This window comes from Parasteatoda tepidariorum, chromosome 2 (genome assembly GCF_982258835.1).
Source record: "Parasteatoda tepidariorum strain Cologne lab strain chromosome 2, Ptep-v5.0, whole genome shotgun sequence".
In the NCBI taxonomy this organism is placed as follows: domain Eukaryota; kingdom Metazoa; phylum Arthropoda; class Arachnida; order Araneae; family Theridiidae; genus Parasteatoda; species Parasteatoda tepidariorum.
Genome location: NC_141756.1, coordinates 109,678,899 through 109,699,064, shown reverse-complemented (window position 1 = coordinate 109,699,064; position 20,166 = coordinate 109,678,899). Strand labels below are relative to the sequence as shown.

Here is a 20,166-nt window from a genome sequence, read left to right as displayed (position 1 = left end):
TTTTTGTTATTTTTAAAACAATTTAATATAATTATAAAATCATTATTCAATCCAATTTGAAAACGTTTTAGAAAATTGAGGAAATAATATTACAAGAATATATATGGCATTACAAGGAAACATAAATATAAACAATTACAGAAATGTGATGGGGGGCGGCGAAACTTCGAAAGCGTCAAGTAGTTTTAATTAATTGAATATATTTCTTGAGCAAGTACTTAGTTTATTTAAATTTTATGTTAAAACTAACCAAATATAATCAAGAACTTGATTATAATTAATAAAATAGTCATAGTATGTGCAATAATTTAATTACCTAATTGAAATTATTACCACTTTCTCTACATTACATAAACATTATTTTTAAATAAAAGCTATCATTTATTAAAACATTTAAGTAACTAATATTTAAAATTTTCATTTTTAGAATCATTATTTATCACCATGGGAATGGAAGCTGTCGTTTTGGCTGCAATTACAGTACTTACCATTGTTTTTGTTGGATCACTTTTTGCTCTTATAATGATATGTCGTCATAAATATTGTCGGCCGTTTGATTTATTCTCACCGCAATTTAAGGATGCAAGGTATTTATCCCCAATGTTTTAATCATTATGTTAATACCATAATTAGCGTTTTATTAATGAATGAAATAACTGCTATGGAGCTTTTACGTTTATATAACTATTATACATTTGATTTATGTTTCGCAATTTATCTCAGTTTGAGTTACGTTTATGTTAAGTGAAATAATCTGCTTTCAAATTCTGTAGTTGCTTTTTACCTGTACATTTTCTTTTTATACAATGTATGCTTTTTTTTTTAAATTCGAGAAAGATCTGTTATGTTAGACTGCATGAAATACTCTCTTGAAAAAAAATGCTAATTAGTTTTTCTCTCTCTGTAACTTTGAATGCATATTTTAATCCAATGGAATAATATCATTGGATTTAAATATACATTCAAAGTTACAGATAATACAAAGTTACAGAAATATTTTCGTATTGTGATGTACGCCAAAATGACCTCGAAGTCTTGTCTACTTCATGGCATTAGTCCTTGAGAAACTGAAGAAATTATCACAGAAAGAGGCTAACTCAATAAATATAATTTGTAGCCAACCTTCGGCAAACCTCTACATGTTTTCTTTGCTAATTTTAAAATCCATTTGTCGACTCAGTGGTTGTAGTTGGCGCTACAGATGACGATACAGTCATATCCTCCGATTATTAATATTCATATAATAAAATTATGACTTTAATTAAAATAAGCATTCACAAACTTCTTTTATGGAGCACTAGTGGCTTAGGGGATAAAGCGCTCACCTTGCAATGAGGTGACCGGGCTTGAATCCCAGGGTTGGCAAAATATTCTCAGCAGTAGTTAGATTTTGGGTTAATCTCCTTGCCTACAGGCTAACTATGGAAGGCTTTCCTCTCAATGTAATACAAAAGGGGGTGAATTTCATCTAAGAGTCCTCCATGAGGACAAATTTCTCCCAATGCTTTCTTTATCTTTTGGATTGAGCTCAAAATGACAAGGATACAAAGTTGAACATTGGTCGTCATAAACTCAAAATTAGATTGGCTGTTCTATAATGGTTATAAAAATAAAATTAAAACTTTCTTAATGGAAATATGTTTTTCACTTTGATCATCCGCTTTTTTCAAATGATCACTTAATATGACAGCATGAAATACTCTCACACATTGTCTTAACATTTTGCTGATCAATCTTTGAAATCTTCCCATCTGGCAACAGTTAGTTTTGGCTGTTACCAGATGGCTAGCTTATGCTAAGGCACTTTGTTCGGTTGGGGAGTTTTAAAGCTTTTTAAATAAATAATAAATTGAAATAATTTTTTAAAAAAATTAATGAATGCATTGATTTTTATGATTTTCAAAGTTCTGTATCAGCAGTATGTTGATTTCATTGCTATTATTGTTGCTAATTACCATATTTATTTAAAATACTTTACATTATTAATTGTGAACTTTTTTAATTAGACTAATAGTATACAATATATACTTATAGTACAGTACAGGGCCCGTTATCCGGAAATCAGAAAACCGGAAAACCAAAAAACAGGAACGAAATTCAAATTTTCCCGCAAGTTTTAAAAAAATTTTTTTTTTTCCTCATAAGATTTTAGGATTTTTCTTTCTTTTTTGAAAGATGTTTACCTTACCATCATTTTGGAAACAATCATTAGTGTATAACTTAATCGTTTTTTCTTTTTAAGATTATTTCCAAATATTTTTTATTTTTTTAGTTGGGTTTAGCAATAAATAAAAACGGCTTTTTGTAGCAATTCAGAAAACCGGAAAATCAGTTATCCGGAATAGCGATGGTCCCGATCGTTCCGGATAATCGGTTCCTTACTGTAGTATAGTATATACTAATAATAGTAGAATATACTCATGTTATTATCTTGATAGATTTTTTAATGCATAGAACAGTGACTTATGCTGTAAGATTTATTCAATATTTCTTTAAAAAAAACCAAAAGGTTGAAAATATACCAAAAACTCTGATAAAAGTGTCATTCTCATTGTATTCAGGTCAATCAATGTGATTGATAGACCTGAACATCAATATTGAATTTTGTAAGTTTCATAGAGTTTAAGACTTTCAGGAAAGATTAGGTTTTTGTTGTGATCATTATTTTATAAGAGATCTATTTTTTCTATTTGTAAAAGGTACAAAAATGGCACTAATTCGCTCTAAATAAACTCGTATAAATGTTTCATTTTTCTTCTTCTATTTGTTGACCTAAATCATAGGTTCCCAAAGTGGTCCAGGTGGACCCCCAGGGGTCCATAGGAGACCACACGGGGGTCCACATAGACGTGAAACGAAAACAGGGGTTCACAAGTTGTAAGTGGGGGTCCACGAAAAATTTTCTGGTTTTCATAATAAAGAAAAAAAATTTTGGCTTGGATTTACCTATCAACGTAGGCAGGTAGCATCATTCACTAGGTAGGTACTCAAAAATATTCAAGACTCAGTTCAAACACAGAATTGAATAGAACAATAGATAATAGTACAAGTGTGCACCACATATCGAGACTTGCAAAGTGCCGCCCGGGCGATCGCTCCGACGGGATGCTTGTTTAGACCTGCGAAGGGATGAAATGCGACTTGCAATCTACATTGTTTCCGGGAGTTTGAACATAAGAGTGTGACAACATTTAAATACTCTGCATGATGACTTCAAAAATAGATTTGACGATATTCTGACGATGGAAATACCACCATGGATCATAACCCCATTTGATGAAACGGAAGAGGCGAATGTGGTATTACAAGAGGAGCTACTTGAGCTCAGCACCAACGAGGAACTGAAGGTGAAATTTAAAAAAGGCTATCAAACATTTTGGCTGCAGGCAGAAATCCCCTAAAAATATCCTGGACTGTGGGAAATTGTGAGAAAATTTTTGATAGCTCGTCATATCTTGTCGAAAGAAGTGCCGTTACCAACCTGTTAACAAAAAAAAAAAGGAACAGATTTAACATCACAAAACGGGGAGATTTGAGATTACTTCTTACAAAACTGAAGCCAAATATTGATATCTTGCTGTCAATTCATCAAGTACATCGGTCTCATTAAAAGTATGACCATTTTTTATTGCTGATTTACATTTCAGAGTTCATTGTTGATTTTTGTGAATAATAAATGTTTATAATTTTGTATTACTATAAGTATTATTTTAATAAATAGGACACAAGAAAATGTGCGACTTTTTTTCTTCTTAACACCCCCAATTTAGGGTGATATTTTTTAGGCGTTTTGGGAATACAGTAGAAATGTAGCAGCAGGGGGTCTACCGAAGAGGGTAAAACTTTGAAAGTGGTCCACGAGAAAAAAATGTTTGGGAACCTCTGACCTAAATGAAATATTATTTGAATAAATATTTCTCTTATATTTTATGTTGTTGAATATAGTTGTGAAATTAGTACAACTCCATTTTATCTTCTCTAGACCAGAGATTAATCTGATAAGTAATGAAGATAGTGCAGACATGGAATTAGATGATGTTCGTCTCCATCCCAATATTGAAAAAATTTTAGTTGATGAGCAATGGGTAGATGATGCCACGTAAGTGTTTTTCTTTTCTTTTTTTAATGTTTTCTTAATTCTTTTTATTTCACAATTAAAATTTTATAATAATTAAAATTTTATTCCAAGTTCTCATCAAATGAATTATCTCTACGAAAAAAAAAAGCAAAAATATGTACTTAATTATGTAAAAAACTTTATTTTTTTCAAAAATGTAAGATGTTTCCAGCGCTGAAAAATCGGTGGCCATTTTCAGAGCTTGCTGGGTGTGAATGAGGTAAACAAAAGAGTCGTCATCATGCAAGTTTTGAGAGTAGGCACTTATAGTTTGTCTTCGATAAGAACTCCCCTTGCCACAAAGTCTGGGGCCGTCTGCTGCTATTGAAACAAGAATAGTGCATTTCAGGGAGGGTAGTTTTTCTTCTCTCTAGGGCTAACTCAGTAGACAGAAGAAAAAGATTACCTTTCTCACACCCACCCAAGCCAAAACCTGTCCTAAACAGTGACCCCACACCCCTACTCGAAATAGTTATACCTCATTTCCTCAATCACCGCCACGGGTCCAAACGAATGGCTAGGGGAGTTCTTACTTAAGACAAACTATATTTTTGAATCACTAAACAGATTGACTTCCACCGCTTTCAAAACTTTTTGAAGCAATATATTATTAAGTATTTTATATTATTAAGTATGCCTAGTTCTCATGTTTATGTTCATTGTAATTACTTTGTGTTCTTTTAGAGGTTTTATACCTCAATGTCACTATTGGGCTCACTGCCCTAAACAGTGACCCCACACCCCTACTTGAAATAGTTATGCCCCCTTATCGTAGTCTTTGCCTCGGGTCCAGTCAAATGACTAGGGAAGTTCTTACTTTAGACAAACTATATTTTTAAATATTCGAAACATGTTGACTTCAAAACTTTCTGAAGCAATATATTTATCAAGTATTTTATGTTAAGTATGCCTATTTCTCATGTTTATATTCATTGTGTTCTTTTAGAGGTCTTATACCTCATTGTCTGGCAATACTGAAAAAGTGCCATCATTTAACAGAAAGGTTGGTAGCCATGATGATGACACGCTTCTCCCCTGAATCAATGCAAGATTTGAGTGAAATCATTGATGTCGCTAAAAGAATAAGTCCTCGTGTAGATGATGTTGTAAGAGCTATGTACCCACCATTAGACCCAAGATTATTGGAAGCACGGTAAGCATCTTTCTTTAGCCAAAAAATCTTTGCATTTCATCCGTATAAAGCTTTGGTTTATCTGAATTTTAAGCCACTAGGTTTTTTAGATAAGTGCATGAGTTTTAAAATAAGTTGTAAGATGGAATTTAATTTTATAATTATTTCATAAGAATTTTAGTTAATAAAACTTAAATCAGTTTAAAGACTGTTGCTTAAATCTAAAGCATTGTTGCTTTACATTTATTGCATTTTAATTAGCTGTTGAGGCAACAAAGGCCTGCAAGGGGCTGTTGCACTGATAAAGAAGAAAAGTACTTTATTTACATTGCACTAGAGCTGCACAATGGCCTATTGGCATAAATCGGGAGAAATCCCTGAGGGTTTTAGACATGAAATCACAAGCAGAGGAGATGACTCCCCTGCTTTGGTAGCCTGTTGACCTGTGTGCGAAGTCAAGTACTTTGATTACTTCGCAAGTTGATCAAAGAGGTCACCCAATTGGTCACTGACTGCAGTCAGTGATGCTTAACTTCGATGAACCGTCTGCCACTATGACGTCTACCATTAAGATCAGTCCACTATGGAACCTGTACGCATGTTAAAATCGGTGATAGCTGTTCAGAATTTTAAAAAAATAAAAAGTTGCATTCATAATAATATTTTATGAAAATAAATTCCATTTCGATTAAATTTATCTAATATAATTTTATCTATATTATTAATAGATTTTAAAAAAATGTGAACATTGAAGAGATAAAAGCGTAGTAAAGGACTATACATTCATTCTTGCCAATAAAAATTGTTTTCCTGTGTTTAATTGTTCAATTATGTTGTTACCCTGCGCAGTAATACTTTTCACCATAAAATGTTTATTTTTCAATACAAAATAGGTTATATTTCACTTTTATAATATTAAAGCCATTATCAATGGTTTTAATTTTAGACAATATAATGACAAGCCTTGAGACAATATAATGATAAGTCACATTTTCAATTGTTAAGGAGGGCATTTTTTACTTAAAAATACCACAATACCCATTAGATGCTTCCAAAAATTGTTTTGTTACCTAATAGAAATTCCTGAAACTTGAAGTACCTATTTGGAAACTAGATTTATCTTATAAAATTTTTTTAACAAAAGAAATAGAAATAACCATCTTGTGTTTAATTGATAGTCATTATAAAATTTAAAAAAAATCAATTCCAGCACTACGAAACATTACAGTTTGATGTAAAAATGTTACTCTTAGGATGTTATAGATTATCACCATATTACACCAAACTTTTTACATAAAATTTATAGTACAACACGAAGTGAGTGACAATTAAAGTAAAATTTAAAAGAGAATGATAAAATAGTTTGGTTCATTTGTTAGATACAGTAGGTTCTACCGGGTCTAATGTGGTGAAAAGATAGGCTGCATAACGAAATGACTAGTTAAGAACAATATTTCGCTTCGATCTTCACTCCCCCATGTAATTAAAATTGCACTTTTTAAGATAAATGATTAATGCAAAAATACTTCATGTCTATTAATGAACTACACGAGTGTTAAAAGTTATGACTAGGAATTTTCAAAATGTGTAGACAACTGCATTAGCATTCCTCCCTTGCCTCCCACAATAAGTTTTAGGAATGGACGGTTCTATTATTCTTCATTTTTGATTAGACCGCATAGTACTGAGTCTGGTTAGTCAGGAGCTTACTGTAGTTTTTCTTTTTTCAATTGATTTCTTCTATTATTATTCTGAAGATAGTTCCAATATGACTTGTGACTATGGTTGAAATTATGGTTTTCTTGATTTTTACATTACTTGATATTATCATAGTTGCCAACTCTACTGGATTTTCTAGTAGACTACTGGACTTTGCTAATTTTTGCTGGTTTAATAAAAATTCTCCTGGTTTTTGTATATTTTAGAAAATTCCCTAAAATTAAGTAAGTTTCCTAAAAAAAATCTTTTGAAATAGAATTTTCGCACAGATTTAACTTGAATATTTAAATAAGTATTACTAATATATAATGAAGCGAGCCTCATTTATAGAAATCAGTTTAAAACTTTTTTTTGTTCTAAAATGTTCAGTTTATTTTTATACAGAACTCCCTTTTTAAATTAATTAAAAATCTTTATTATTTTTTATGAATTAAATGCTTATTACTATTCAAAATTATGAGTAAACATAATACACAACATTTCAAGCATATTTAATGCTAACCATGACGAGAAAATATTGCAGTTTTTCTTCTTTGACTCTAAAAATCCCTACAATTTCCTACGTGTAATATATTTAGTTATATTAATCAGTTATTACAGGGTGGCCACCCACCTGGAAAACCTGGAATTATCAGGGAATTTTTTATACTGGAAAAAACCTGGAAATATCAGGGAAATTTGGATAAAAACCTGGAAAAATCAGGGATTTTTAAAGAAAAGCTGGAAATTTTTCTTTGATGATTTTTCAAATTTCACTAATTTAAATTATTTGCTAATTTTCTTAATTTAAATTATTTCATCCATTATACCCACCTTTTTTTAACGGAAATGTATCGCCAAACAGTTGAAATATCATCAACTTAGCGATACTTTGCTTGCATCAAAATTTGCTCCATTATAGTTCTGTTAAACTAGAATGCCATATAAAATTCTTCCACGGTTGCTAAACAAATGTGGAAACTTTTGACCGCTATGGGAATTTAGGAAAATTTAGGTAAGATTCTGGTGGGAAAAGGGATTAGGATATTAGCTTCTGTTTTTAAATTCTGTCCTTGGGCTAAATCCATTTATGGCTCAAGTTTGTTCTGATGCTTTGGTGGTTATTTTTTTTCTCTATTTTGACAAAATGTTTTTGTATTTTTAACTTTATAAAATTCTCCAAAAATTAGTCGGTTATAATTTTATGATAATAGATTTTATATCGCACTCTTTTTCTGAAAGCTTTTCTACTTCTATTCAAAGAAATCTGTGAATTATTTTTTCTGAGCAAACCAACCAATCACACATTTTTTTACAATCACTAACAGCAATGTTTGTTGACAAATTTTTACAATTGTTGCATTAATGCTAATTTTTTCTATTTCATTTTAACCTCTTATAACATATTTTAATTTTAAACAAAAAAGGCTCCTTTGTTGGTCAATATATGATTTTTGATTCAAAATTTTGTGCCAAAACATTAAAAAATAAATAAAAAATCTTGAAAATTGTCAAAATAAATTATTTTTTTCAAGATGATATGTTAAAAAATAACATTTTGAATAAAATATTTTATAATATAGACACTTTTCTTGTACACATCCTATACTTTATAAGAAAAAAAGAAACAAAAACCTGGAAATTTTAAGATTTTTATCTGGAAAACCTGGAAAAATCAGGGAAATTTGAAATCTGATTTGAGTGGCCACCCTGTATTAATCATTATGTTATTAATCAATTTTCGTAACATTTATATTTCATAAAATCTACTGGATGGTTGCCAGTTATGTATTATCGTTTTCTTAAAAAAAAAATAATTAAAAAAAAAAAAAAATAGGTACCAGAAAAATGCATCTTCTATTTGTGCAATAATTAATTGATCACTCTAGAATTTAACTGGTGTTACAGTGCTGACTAAACAAAAATCTTTAAGCATTTAATTGTATTGAACTTGTCAAAATTATTTTTGCTGACTAAAAATTTTGTAAATAAGAATATTTACAAAATTTAGTTATACACATATGTTTATAAATGATCCTGATTTGTGAAAAACTACTTAGTTTTTTAAAATGGAGCTCTGTATTTTTATTTATTTATTTTGTGAAAAATAACTTTTTAATTTGCAAAATCTAAAAATAATGTAGAATCAGTTTCTATCACTTTCAAAGTCCTGATTGTGTTAATATGTGATAATAGTTACACAAAAACTTGTTTTCTAGGATTTATAGTTTTAAATTACGAATTTTTTTACCAATCATTACGAATTATTAACTCAGTTTTTCAAAACAATTTTGTTTTTAAAAAAATTATTGTGATGGATCTGTTTAGATAATTAAATTATTTGGTGCCAATTTTATCATAAATGATTTTGAAAATAGTCCATTTATATGATAATGCAATTAGCAAAGGGTACAGAGTCTATTAACAGACCAGAATTCTTGTAAACATACCCATGTTTTGCTCTTTTCTTTTTTATGTATTAACAAGTGTTTTGATTCATTATTTTTTTAGATGCATGGCTTTAATTTTATCCGTGAGTCACTTGGCACTCATAATACGATCGCTTTGCCAGTTGAGAACTTCGTGCAGTTGGGTGGAAGCAGCTTTAACAGATATGGAAGAGAATTTACAAGTAAGGGTATTGTTATTCAGTTTTAACATAACTCACTTGTTTCTTTGACGATACTTAAATTTTTTTTTTAATGAAAACGTAGGTGTTGAGAGAAGCTGGAATGGCATTGGAGGCTACTGCATCACTGCAAACAAATTCCCTGACAAACAACTCTACTGATTCAATTAACGCTAATAACGTTAACGGTAACTTGGTGACTAAAATTGTTTGAAGTTATGCTATATCCAAAGACTCTTCATCAGTGTGTCTTCCTACATTCTAATTTTATATCATTCCAGTGTATGATTAATGATTATTACCAAAATTAATTAAGCATCTATAGCGTCAATAATAACATGGCGATTTATTATGTTTTTACTAAATGATTTACTATCATTTATCTATTATTTTGCTTTATAGTACGTAGCATTTTTTTTTTCAATTAGTACTTATTACCAAAATTCAATTTAGTATCATTGGTGTCTACAATAGCTTGAATTTTTACATTTCTTTTAAATGAAATAGTACCATTCCTCTATTATTTTTTATTTTTAGTACAAAGCTTATTTTTTATTTCAATTTGTGCATTACCAATCCCACTCAGTTTTAGAAGAAAAAAAAATTTCCTGACTTTTACAGGTATATCAGGTAAAGTGCAATGAAAATCCAGTTCATATTTTATGTGTACCAAGCAAGTTTTCATAGGAAAAGTCAGTTTAACTAAAAATGTGAAATTTTTACAACAAATAATTGTAATAGATGTTAGAACTCCAATTTCAATAACTGTTTACTATTATTGACAATTCAAACTGGTTATTTTCCAGTCATGATATAGGAATTTTCCAGGTTTTTGTAAAAAATTGCAATTTTTTCTTATTATTTCCAGATTTTTGAAGTTAAAATAAAATTCCCTGGCATTTCCAGGCTTTCCCAGACCCATGGGAGCCCTGCAAGATTAATTAAGTCTTATTAGAGTCAATAATAGTATAGCAATTTTTTATGCTTTCCTTAAAATAATAAGTTCCTTTTCTTCATTAATTTTACTTTCTAGAACATAGCTACAGTGAAACTTCTCCTAAAGGCCACCTCTACTTAAGGGCCAATATTTTGAGGAACGAAAATTTTCCCCATAGACATAATGTTAATTTTCCTCCCATTAGAGGGCCACATTTTCCTGACTACCTCCAATAAAGGCCATTTTCCCCCCGTCCCATGAGTCCCCCGTGCCATATTTATCAAACCAAGAAACGCTAATAGAAGTAAATAAACTGATATCCCAATCCAAGGCATTAATAAGTGATGCGATTTTAACTAATTTGTTTTATAGAGTTAAGGAATCATTAGAAACTAAAATTGTTCGCGAAAAAATTGCAAAAAGTAAACAAACTTCAGTTGAAAATTTTTTTAAACATGTATAAAAACTTAAAATGTTAATAAACAGTTTTTTTTCTACATAAATTTTGATTTTCTCATTTTATTTTTTGGTCACCTCCATTTAAGGGCCACCCCCTATAAGGGTCAATTTTCAATGGAAGGACAGGTGGCCCTTACCGAGAGGTTTCACTGTATTTTTTAAATATTAGTTGTACAACTAGTATTGTGAATTAACTAAAATTATTTAAAGTTTCTTTAAGTTCCAATATCATGACTTCATATTGACGTTTCTCTATATTCTATTTTCATAACATTCCAATGCATATTCTATTTTCTATATTACTCGTTATAGATGTGATATACATATATATATATATTAGGAATTTCAGATACACAGTATTTTTTGTATGCATTTATATACATTGTATTTATTTATATGTTATTTCATAAAACAGCAATACACAACTATTTTGGATAGCTAAATACAAGAGGCAAAAGATACTGAGTTGCGAGTGAGCAACACTGATACGTAATTTCTAGCCTTATCTGAAAATTTTTAAAAACTTGAGGGTTAGATAGTTTCACTTCACATTTTTTCCCGTATGTGCAATTATTTTTAATGCTATTTTTTCCATACTTAGAAATTATTTTAGTTCTGTCACTGGGGCACGATTTTTTTTTCGGGCTTTCTGCGACATACCTTTCTAATACTAATATCTTTCTACAAGATAATTTTAACATAACAAGTATGCAAGTTACTAATTTAAAATAACAGAAGTGTCAACTTCAAAAAGAAAAAAAAAAAGAATTAACTTTTCGGATCAAATAAAAAAATTTTTTTTAATTGAATATGTAATATATATTTTTTATTTTGCAATATTCTCTTACTTTGTATGGGGAAAACAAAATAATTATTTTCTTTTTCGCATTTTATAAATCATCGCACTAAAAAAATTATGAAATCCGTAGCAGTAACAACCAAAAAAAGATCGACAGCGAAATTACGCGAATCGAACTCTTCAAACTAAACTAATGCGTAACTGAATGCGTGTTTTTATTTCGAGATTTAGTTGTAATCAATAATATCGTATTAAAAGTATAAAATTTTGACAGCTATGAGGAAATCAATAGTAATAACTGCATTAAAAAAATAGAATGAAAATTTCTACAGGAAAGAAAACCAAATTATTTTACTTCCCAAAGGAAGAATCTTTCTGCAAGAACTCGGTAACATTCTGCTATGGGGAGTTCTGTTAAATGGAAAAAATAATGTACTGTAATTTTTATACGCAAAAATAACATTTATAAAATAGAAAGAAAAATATTTTTTTCCTCATCAAGATATATTAAAAGAAATATATTCTCACAGTTTAGAAAAACGATCCTATTCTACTGTTGTTGTTTTTTTAGAAGGGTTAAAGGATGTTAAAATTTTGAAAAGGTTTTTTACTGTTCTAAAAATATCAAAACCAACTTAAATGTTATACTAGAAAGCCAACCATCATTACTATTACCTCAAAGCATTTACTCTCATTTATATCATCCCAAAAAATATATTAATACTCACTTAAAATGAATAGGAAAAGATATCTTATTTAATTTTTGAACATTTGAGTTTATAACTACAACTTTAAACTAAAAGCAGGCATCACTCGTCTAAATTCATAATAACAATACCCCAAAACAAGACATAAGCTTTTCTTCATGTGCTTAATATTTATAAATGCTATTATAACCAAACTAGAATTCTTCATTTCCTGTAATTTTTCTATGATATACTACTTCTAGTTAACAATGTATGAAATTTGTGTTTTCTAAATATTATCCAGGAAAAAAAAATTTAAACTCTGGATCCAATTTTATGATATTAGTTTGTAGTAGAGTCAGAAGCATAACAAACATACGTTTTTCACAAAAGAAAAAAGTTTAAATAAGTAAATTTGCTTTCCAGTTCTTCTCACAGTTATCAGAGCTGTTTGTGCCCCCCCCCCTCAAAAAAAAACTGGCAGTAAAACCATTTTATTTCTAGATTTCTTCAGAAGAAAAATGAAATTTTTTTTATTATAAATTATCCATCACCATTTACTTTTTATTATATTAGAAACATTCATGTATGTATGTATATATATATATATATACTTGACTTGGTGGTCAGGGACAATCCAGTTCTTAAAACAAGGTAGATATAAACTAATTTTACTGCCTGTTTTTCCCCCCTCTTTTCTGAGGTACAAACAACCTTGAAGATTTATTGAGATTATGGAAAAATATGAGATTTCATAGTTTTTGAGATTTTAAAAGCTTATCCTACTATTACTTTATGCATATTTGGTTTTACTTTTGATGTGGTGTGTATATTTTTATAAATACACACACAGCTTTTGGAGGAAAATGACAGCACCAAGTTTTAAAATAATTCTTGTTTGATCATTAATTTGAACAGAAAATTTTATACTGATTTTTAGTCATACTTATCCTGAAAATTAAGCGATTTAGTGACTAGGTGTTATAGCTTTGGCAAATTTTAGGAGAGTTTTCTTATGGTTGCTGTGATGGATAATTTTTAAGATTACCTGCTCTATGCATCTACGATGTATTATGTCATCATTGATTTATCTACATTCCATTTTGTTATTATTGATTTATTTTCATTATGTTAAGAATATTATTTATTGAATTAAATTCATTCTTAATGTTTAAGAAATATTAATTATGAAAGGATGCTATTATATTTTGTAAATGTTAAGTTTTGTTTGAATTAATATAAATAGTGTGATTATCATGAAACATGATTCACATCGTGAATTCAATGACTAAAATTGTTCAAAGTTGTGGCAAATCTATTCTCATAACTCTATCATATGTCTTCCAATCCTTACATTATATACATTCTAGTTTTATACCGTTCTTTATAGATCTGACGTGTATTTTTCATATGCATTTATATACATTGTATTTATTTATGTTATTTCTTAAAAAGTAAGTAAGTATTTTATATGGATTGATTAGACATATTTCATGTGTTTGTTATGCCACATGTAATATTATGCTTACATTGTTATAATAATTTATAATCACTATACTATTAATGAATTTATATTTGTTAATATAATTATTAATTCTGGATATTTTTTCAATGAAGACCTATTGTCATTTTGAATAATCATAATTGATATTAAAAATCTTTCTGCATCCTATGCTTTCTTTTGTTAAGAGACATCATATTGTGTTGTAAAAAAATCTGCTAGTTCTTATGAATAAATGGCAGGGATTTTTTTTAAATAAAATTGTTTTTGATTTAAAAGCTCTATAACAGATTATGCTTATGAGTGAATTGTAATTGTTTGAATCGAGTCTTATAATAGATTTACAGGCAAGTTTTAAACATAGATTTTGATAAGTGCTAGAAAATAATTTACGAATAAGTTATTAGAATAAAATTGAAAAAATGAATAAATAAAAAATGGGTGGTCATATAAAACAAAGATTTTGTTTTGCATTTTACTAAATCAGATCAGCCAGCTTTATTTTTTTAATATTTAAAATGGTAGCAAATTTAATATTCTTACTAGGAATCGGTGATGGCGAAATAAAAACGTAACTTGGATTAACCATTAACGTGACGCTTCTTTGGAAAAAAACTTCTTTAGTTCATTTTATAAAAGCAAGTAAAGCTGAATCTATCAGTTAACTATTATGTATTGATGTGCAGATCTGTTTAAAGTTATATATAGTGAATTTATGTATACATATCAGGTTATATATAAACTCCATTGTTTTTTATTTTGCGATATAACATTCTTTATTAGGATTATATAGTTTGTTATCATGCCTATTATGTTAAGGTAAGTCAATTCTATTTTATTATATGAAAGAAAAACATGCTACTCTAATCGAAATTTTTGAATCTTTTGTTGAAATACTAATAAAATTACAACTACTAATGAAATACTAACAACATATTTGTTGAAATACTAATAAAATAAATATTATTGGGGATGTAACTAAGAGTATTTTAAATTTCACTAGCATATTGTTTAATTATAACCTTAAAATAAATACACATAAATTCAAAGTGTTAAATAAATACCAACAGTTGATGCCGTGTTTGATATGACTCATGCCTTTATGAAATTATATAGAAACTAATAACATTTATGAAGAGGGTGTTCAAACAATAACATAAACTTTATTTACATAAATTGTCTATGTACAAGATAATAAATAATTTATATCACATATCCATATCCACTGAAGAACAACATTTAATTTCAACACTAGGGAATGCCATTTGTAAATCTGGTGCGGCTTCTACGACTGAGGGATCTCCAAATGAAACATCCAATAATTTCAATCTTTTACAACTCTCTAATACACTGTAATGATTAAAACAAACATGTGTGAGAGAACTTCTGGACTAATGGTTGAATTTTTACAATATTACCTGAGATATGCAAATTAATTTATAACATCAAGCACAAAAAAAAATAATAATAATTCTTTCGATAGATAAAAGTGCCAGTTTTGGGAGTTGTAGCTCAGCTTACTAAAATATAATTTAGTTAGAAGAAAGTTTGATTTTATTAATGTCTAATCTTGAACTATTTAAGCAAGTCGACACAATTTTACAGGATTAGTCTTTAATAGTGATCAAATGTGGAAGTTCTTCGAAGTTAAAATATGACTTAATACCTTAATAAATTTCCTTAATAAGACCTTAAATAACTTGTATATAGATAAAGGTATGTTTCAAAACAATCTTATCTAGGAATTCAAATTTCTGACTATCAATATACACTGAAGAGCCAAAAAAACTGGTATACCAGCCTAATATCCTGCAAGCATGCAGAAGTGCCGCAACAAGATGTGGCATGGATTCGATCAATGTGTGAAGTAGTGCTGGAGATAATTGACACCATGAATCCTGTAGGGCTGTCCATAAACCAGTGGGAGTAAGAGGGGGTGGGGATATCTTCTGAACATCACATTGCAAGGCATCCCAAATATGTTCATGTCTGGGAATTTTGGTGGCCAGCGGAAGTGTCTAAATTCAGAAGAGTGTTCTTGGATCCACTCTGTAGCAATTCTGGGCGTGTGGGGTGTCGCATTGTCCTGCTGAAATTGCCCAAGTCTGTCGGAATGCACAATGGACATGAATGGGTGCAGGTAATCAGACAAGATTCTTATCTAGACATATCAGGGGTCCCATATCACGCCAACTGCATACACCCCATACCATCCCAGAGCCTCCACCAGATTGAACAGTCCCCTGTTGACATGTAGGGTCCATGGATTCATGAGGTTGTCTCCATACCCCTTACACGTCCATCAGCTCGATACAACTGGAAACGAGACTCGTCAGACCAGGCAACGTTTTCCCAATAGTCAACAATCCAGTGTCGGTGTTGCCAGGCCCAGTCAAGGCGTAAAGCTTTGTGTCAAGAAGTCAACAAGGGCACACGTCTGAGCCTTCGGCTCCGAAAGCCCATATCGAAGATAGTTCGTTCAATGCTTCGCACACTGACACTTGTTGATTTAAAATTGCATAGTTTAAAGAAGATATGAAAGTTTGCATACCTTACCAATGAATACATTTTTAATTCTTATTATATTAACTTATTCTCCGTGGAGTTATTTTTTTGGTTAAAACAATTGCATATTTATGAGCTAACAATGAAAAATTTTATTACATTTATGAATAAACAGGTAAGAAAAACTAAAAGTTATAACTCTTTGACTGAATCATAACTGCTGAATTCACCAACTCTCTAATTTTTTATTTGTTATGAAATTCTATGTTTCAGTCCTTAATTCATTAAATCAGTATTGCAGCTATGGGATTAATATCACAAAGAATTGCTGTGTGAAATACAATACATATAACAGATCAGTGATTCAATAAACACTGTATGCAGCAATATCAAAAAATGATAAATTCAGTTGAGAAATTACTTTAATGGACGGACAAAAAGGTTATAAATATATCTTTTTGTAACATCTAATAATTTAAATTCATCTAATGTGAAATACCTCTGTCTATAATTACAGGCATGTAATTGCTGGGAGAAGAAATTGTTTGAATTTTTTTGTATAAAGAAGAGATCAATAAAAGCCTCATTTTAACACATACATAAAAGAATACATATATTTAACTACGGCAATAAGTAAAAAAGATTAATGATTAAACCAAGCGTATTTACAAAGAAATCTTACGAATAGGATGTGTCAAAAAAGTATTAATTAAATGTGCATTTCAAAATTCACGCTTTATAATAAATATATTAAAAAAACCTGCAAAAATAAACAGTAATAACTGCCAAATAATTGATTAAAAAAATGATTGAATTATGATTTCAACTTCCTGTAACATGAATTTCGCTCAGAGAATGTATGTTTCTCTCTGTGTCTTGTCCTCTGTTGTGGGTGAATATGACATGGGTAATAATGCTCACCTGCATGACTTTGGTCACAAGGTCCTCACCAGGCAACGAAAAATGAGCAACACCCCTGGCATCTTTCATAGCGAAAAACAATAGGTTCAGTGAAATTTTTTTATAAAAAAAATAAAAACATACAGGTTTTGTTTCTTTTCTAGTGAAATTTTTTTAAAGATCTAATGATAAAATAATTCTTTTAAAATAGGACAGTATATTTTGCATCAGGAAAACTAGGAACCCTGAAATCATTTAGTGTTTTGTGTGGATACACCCTACGGCAGAATTTTTTCGGCCTTTTTGCGACATATCTCTCTAGTACTAATATCTTTCTGCAAGATACTTTCAATTAAAACAATATATATGTTACTAATTTAAAGTAACAAAAGCATAAACATCAACAAAAAAATTCAGATAAAATAAAGTAATTTTTTTAATTGAATATGTAATATTTTTTTATTTTATTCTAATATTATGGCTGATTTTCTCTCATTCTGTAGGGAGAAAACACACTAATTATTTCCTTTTTCCCATTTTGTATATCATCACATTAAATAGCCATAGCAGTAACTACCCAAAAAAAGATAAACAGGGAAATTAAATGTTTTCATAGTTGTAGGAGGAAAACACACTGCGTGTTTTCGAGATTCAGTTGCTGTAATAAATAATATTGTATTAAAAATATAGGATTTTAAAAACTATGTGGAAATCAGTAGTAATAACTGCATAAAAAATAGAACAAAAATTTCTTCAGAAAAGGAAATCGAAATTTTTAACTTCATTACTCTTTATTTTTTACAAAAGAGAATAGAAAAATCAAGAAAATTTTTCCCCCTTTGATGCACTAGAAAGGCATCTTTTGAATATAAATCTAAAGAAAGAATGAAATCTTTCGAAAATTTTTGCAAAAAAGGAAACCGAATTTTTTTACTTGCCGAAGGAAGAATCTTGCTACCATAACTCTGTAACGGTCAGTGACAATGTCCCCGTGTCGCCACGATTCTGCCACAGGGTGGATACTTTTTTATCAATAAATATACTAACAATTATTACCGAAACAAATTTAGATGTCAAAAATTCCCATGTTTTTGAATTGGCTAAAATAAAAATGAAATGCCAATATATAAAAAGCCATTTCAGGTTTTAAAGAATGCAAACAAAATGTGAAGTCTTACCTTTTGATAGCTGAAACCTCTATTTTTTGAGCTCCCAGTAAGTCTAACTGTTCCAAGTGTTGAGAATGACTACTAATAGCATAGACATCATAGTCAGAAAGAGTCCTTTAAATAAAGAAATTTGATTCAAATTTAAGTTAGGTGATAAATTTGAAGTTAAACTTTTATACCCTATATTAGGGGTGCTCAACCTGCGGGCCAAATGCGGCCCGCCAACCCTCGATGTGCGGCCCGCGGCCGCAATCTGAACAAAATGAAAAAAAAATTAAATATTTGTTTTTGAAAAATAATAAAAAAAATTCGGTAATTTAAATTTACACTTTTAAGTTTTTGACGCATCCAATCTCAATCAATGTAGTTCGATGGTTAATGCTACGGATTTCGGCATAGTTTTAAAAATCACAATATTTTTAATACATCATTATTACGATTTACGAATTTTAATTACCACTTTTGACGCTTTTCGTATGTGCCGATTCCAATGACTTTTCGGTAGTTATTGCTACCCATTTTCAAGTAGTTTCTGAAATAGCGATTTTTGAAAGTTATGGAACGCTTTATTTGTGCAAACTTCATGGAAAATCTAAATGACTTTAGATCCTTTCTTCAACAGTTATTGCTGCACATTTCCGCCCGGTTTTTAAAACTTCGATATTTTAGCCAGATATTATTACGAATCGCGAGTAAAGAATCGCTCATTTAGATAACCATTTTTTGACATGGCTTATTTGTAACGATTTTATCGCAAATCAAATTATTTTTCAATCGTTATTTTAGAAATTATTGCTACACATTTCTACAAGGTTTTGAAAGTATCGATATTTTTTATACGCTATTGCGACATTTTAATTTCAAATCTCGCATTTAAATTGCATAAAATTTTGATGGACTTTATTTACTCCAATTTCATCTAAAATATTAAAGTATTTTGGTTATTGTTTTAGTAGTTATTACGTTTTCCCCGTGATTTAAAAAGATTATGATATTTTTAATACTTTTACAGCAAGCGAGTTTTGAATCGCGCATTAAAATAATTATTTTTTACGTGCTCTGTTTGTGCCGATTTTATCATTTGCGTTGTACCGATTTTAACACGAATTTTTTAAGAGGTTTTTCGAAAGTGTTTTTTCTTCTTTCCCGTTATTGCTGCATTTTTATTTGTGATTTGGAATATACCTGATTTTTTCACACAATATTACAACTCGTGAAATTCGATTCAGTCTTAGTTTTTTTTCGTAACTTAAAAAGTAATTACGTATCTTAGCCAAATCAACACATTCCCAAAAAAAAAAAACGAGATGTGTTTATATTAAACGCGGTCCGTTTTGCAAAAAAAAAAAGAAAAAAAAATCAAAACACGGCTTAATTTTTTAGTCCCATGAACACGTGCAAGTTTAACAACACACATCAAACCTATTCTTTTTGTTGTCACATGTAATTTAAAAGTCATATATCGTAATTTGTATTTACGCGATCTGAAAATTGCACATCGCATTTCGTATTAACATTAACGAGATTTTAAAAAAATCCAATCGCGCTTCGTATTTACGGGATTTAAAATCTCATATCGCGATTCGTGTTCTGGCATTTAAAATATCATCTGTTGCTACTTTTCTTGCACGCGT

The 20,166-nt window shown here is 29.6% G+C and overlaps 2 protein-coding genes across 6 annotated transcripts in view; one reads left to right on the top strand and one right to left on the bottom strand.

Annotated features, from left to right (window-relative positions):
- The first annotated feature begins 48 nt into the window (after positions 1–48).
- LOC107447745 (transmembrane protein 98) lies at positions 49–10,333 on the top strand. 4 transcript variants are annotated; one of them, XM_016062742.4, is made up of 6 exons: positions 49–179; positions 428–587; positions 3,983–4,099; positions 5,064–5,270; positions 9,459–9,579; positions 9,662–10,333. In XM_016062742.4, the coding sequence occupies exons 1-6, from the start codon at positions 104–106 to the stop codon at positions 9,788–9,790; spliced, it is 810 nt and encodes a 269-aa protein (XP_015918228.2). In that variant the 5' UTR covers positions 49–103; the 3' UTR covers positions 9,791–10,333. The 4 variants fall into 4 exon arrangements, with proteins under 4 accessions (XP_015918228.2, XP_015918229.2, XP_015918232.2 ...); XM_016062743.4 differs by having other exon boundaries at positions 105–210; XM_016062746.4 differs by having other exon boundaries at positions 107–214.
- A 4,768-nt stretch (positions 10,334–15,101) lies between these two features.
- The window catches only part of LOC107451113 (F box and leucine-rich-repeat gene 4), a 37,766-nt gene continuing 32,701 nt past the window's right edge, over positions 15,102–20,166 (bottom strand). For both annotated transcript variants that reach the window (XM_087158024.1, XM_087158025.1), the window contains 2 exons: positions 18,542–18,646; positions 15,102–15,308 (listed from right to left, as the gene is read on the bottom strand). In XM_087158024.1, coding sequence (XP_087014150.1) covers positions 15,167–15,308; positions 18,542–18,646 — 247 coding nt within the window. In that variant the 3' untranslated portion in view covers positions 15,102–15,166. The remainder of the gene's footprint in view (positions 15,309–18,541; positions 18,647–20,166) is intronic.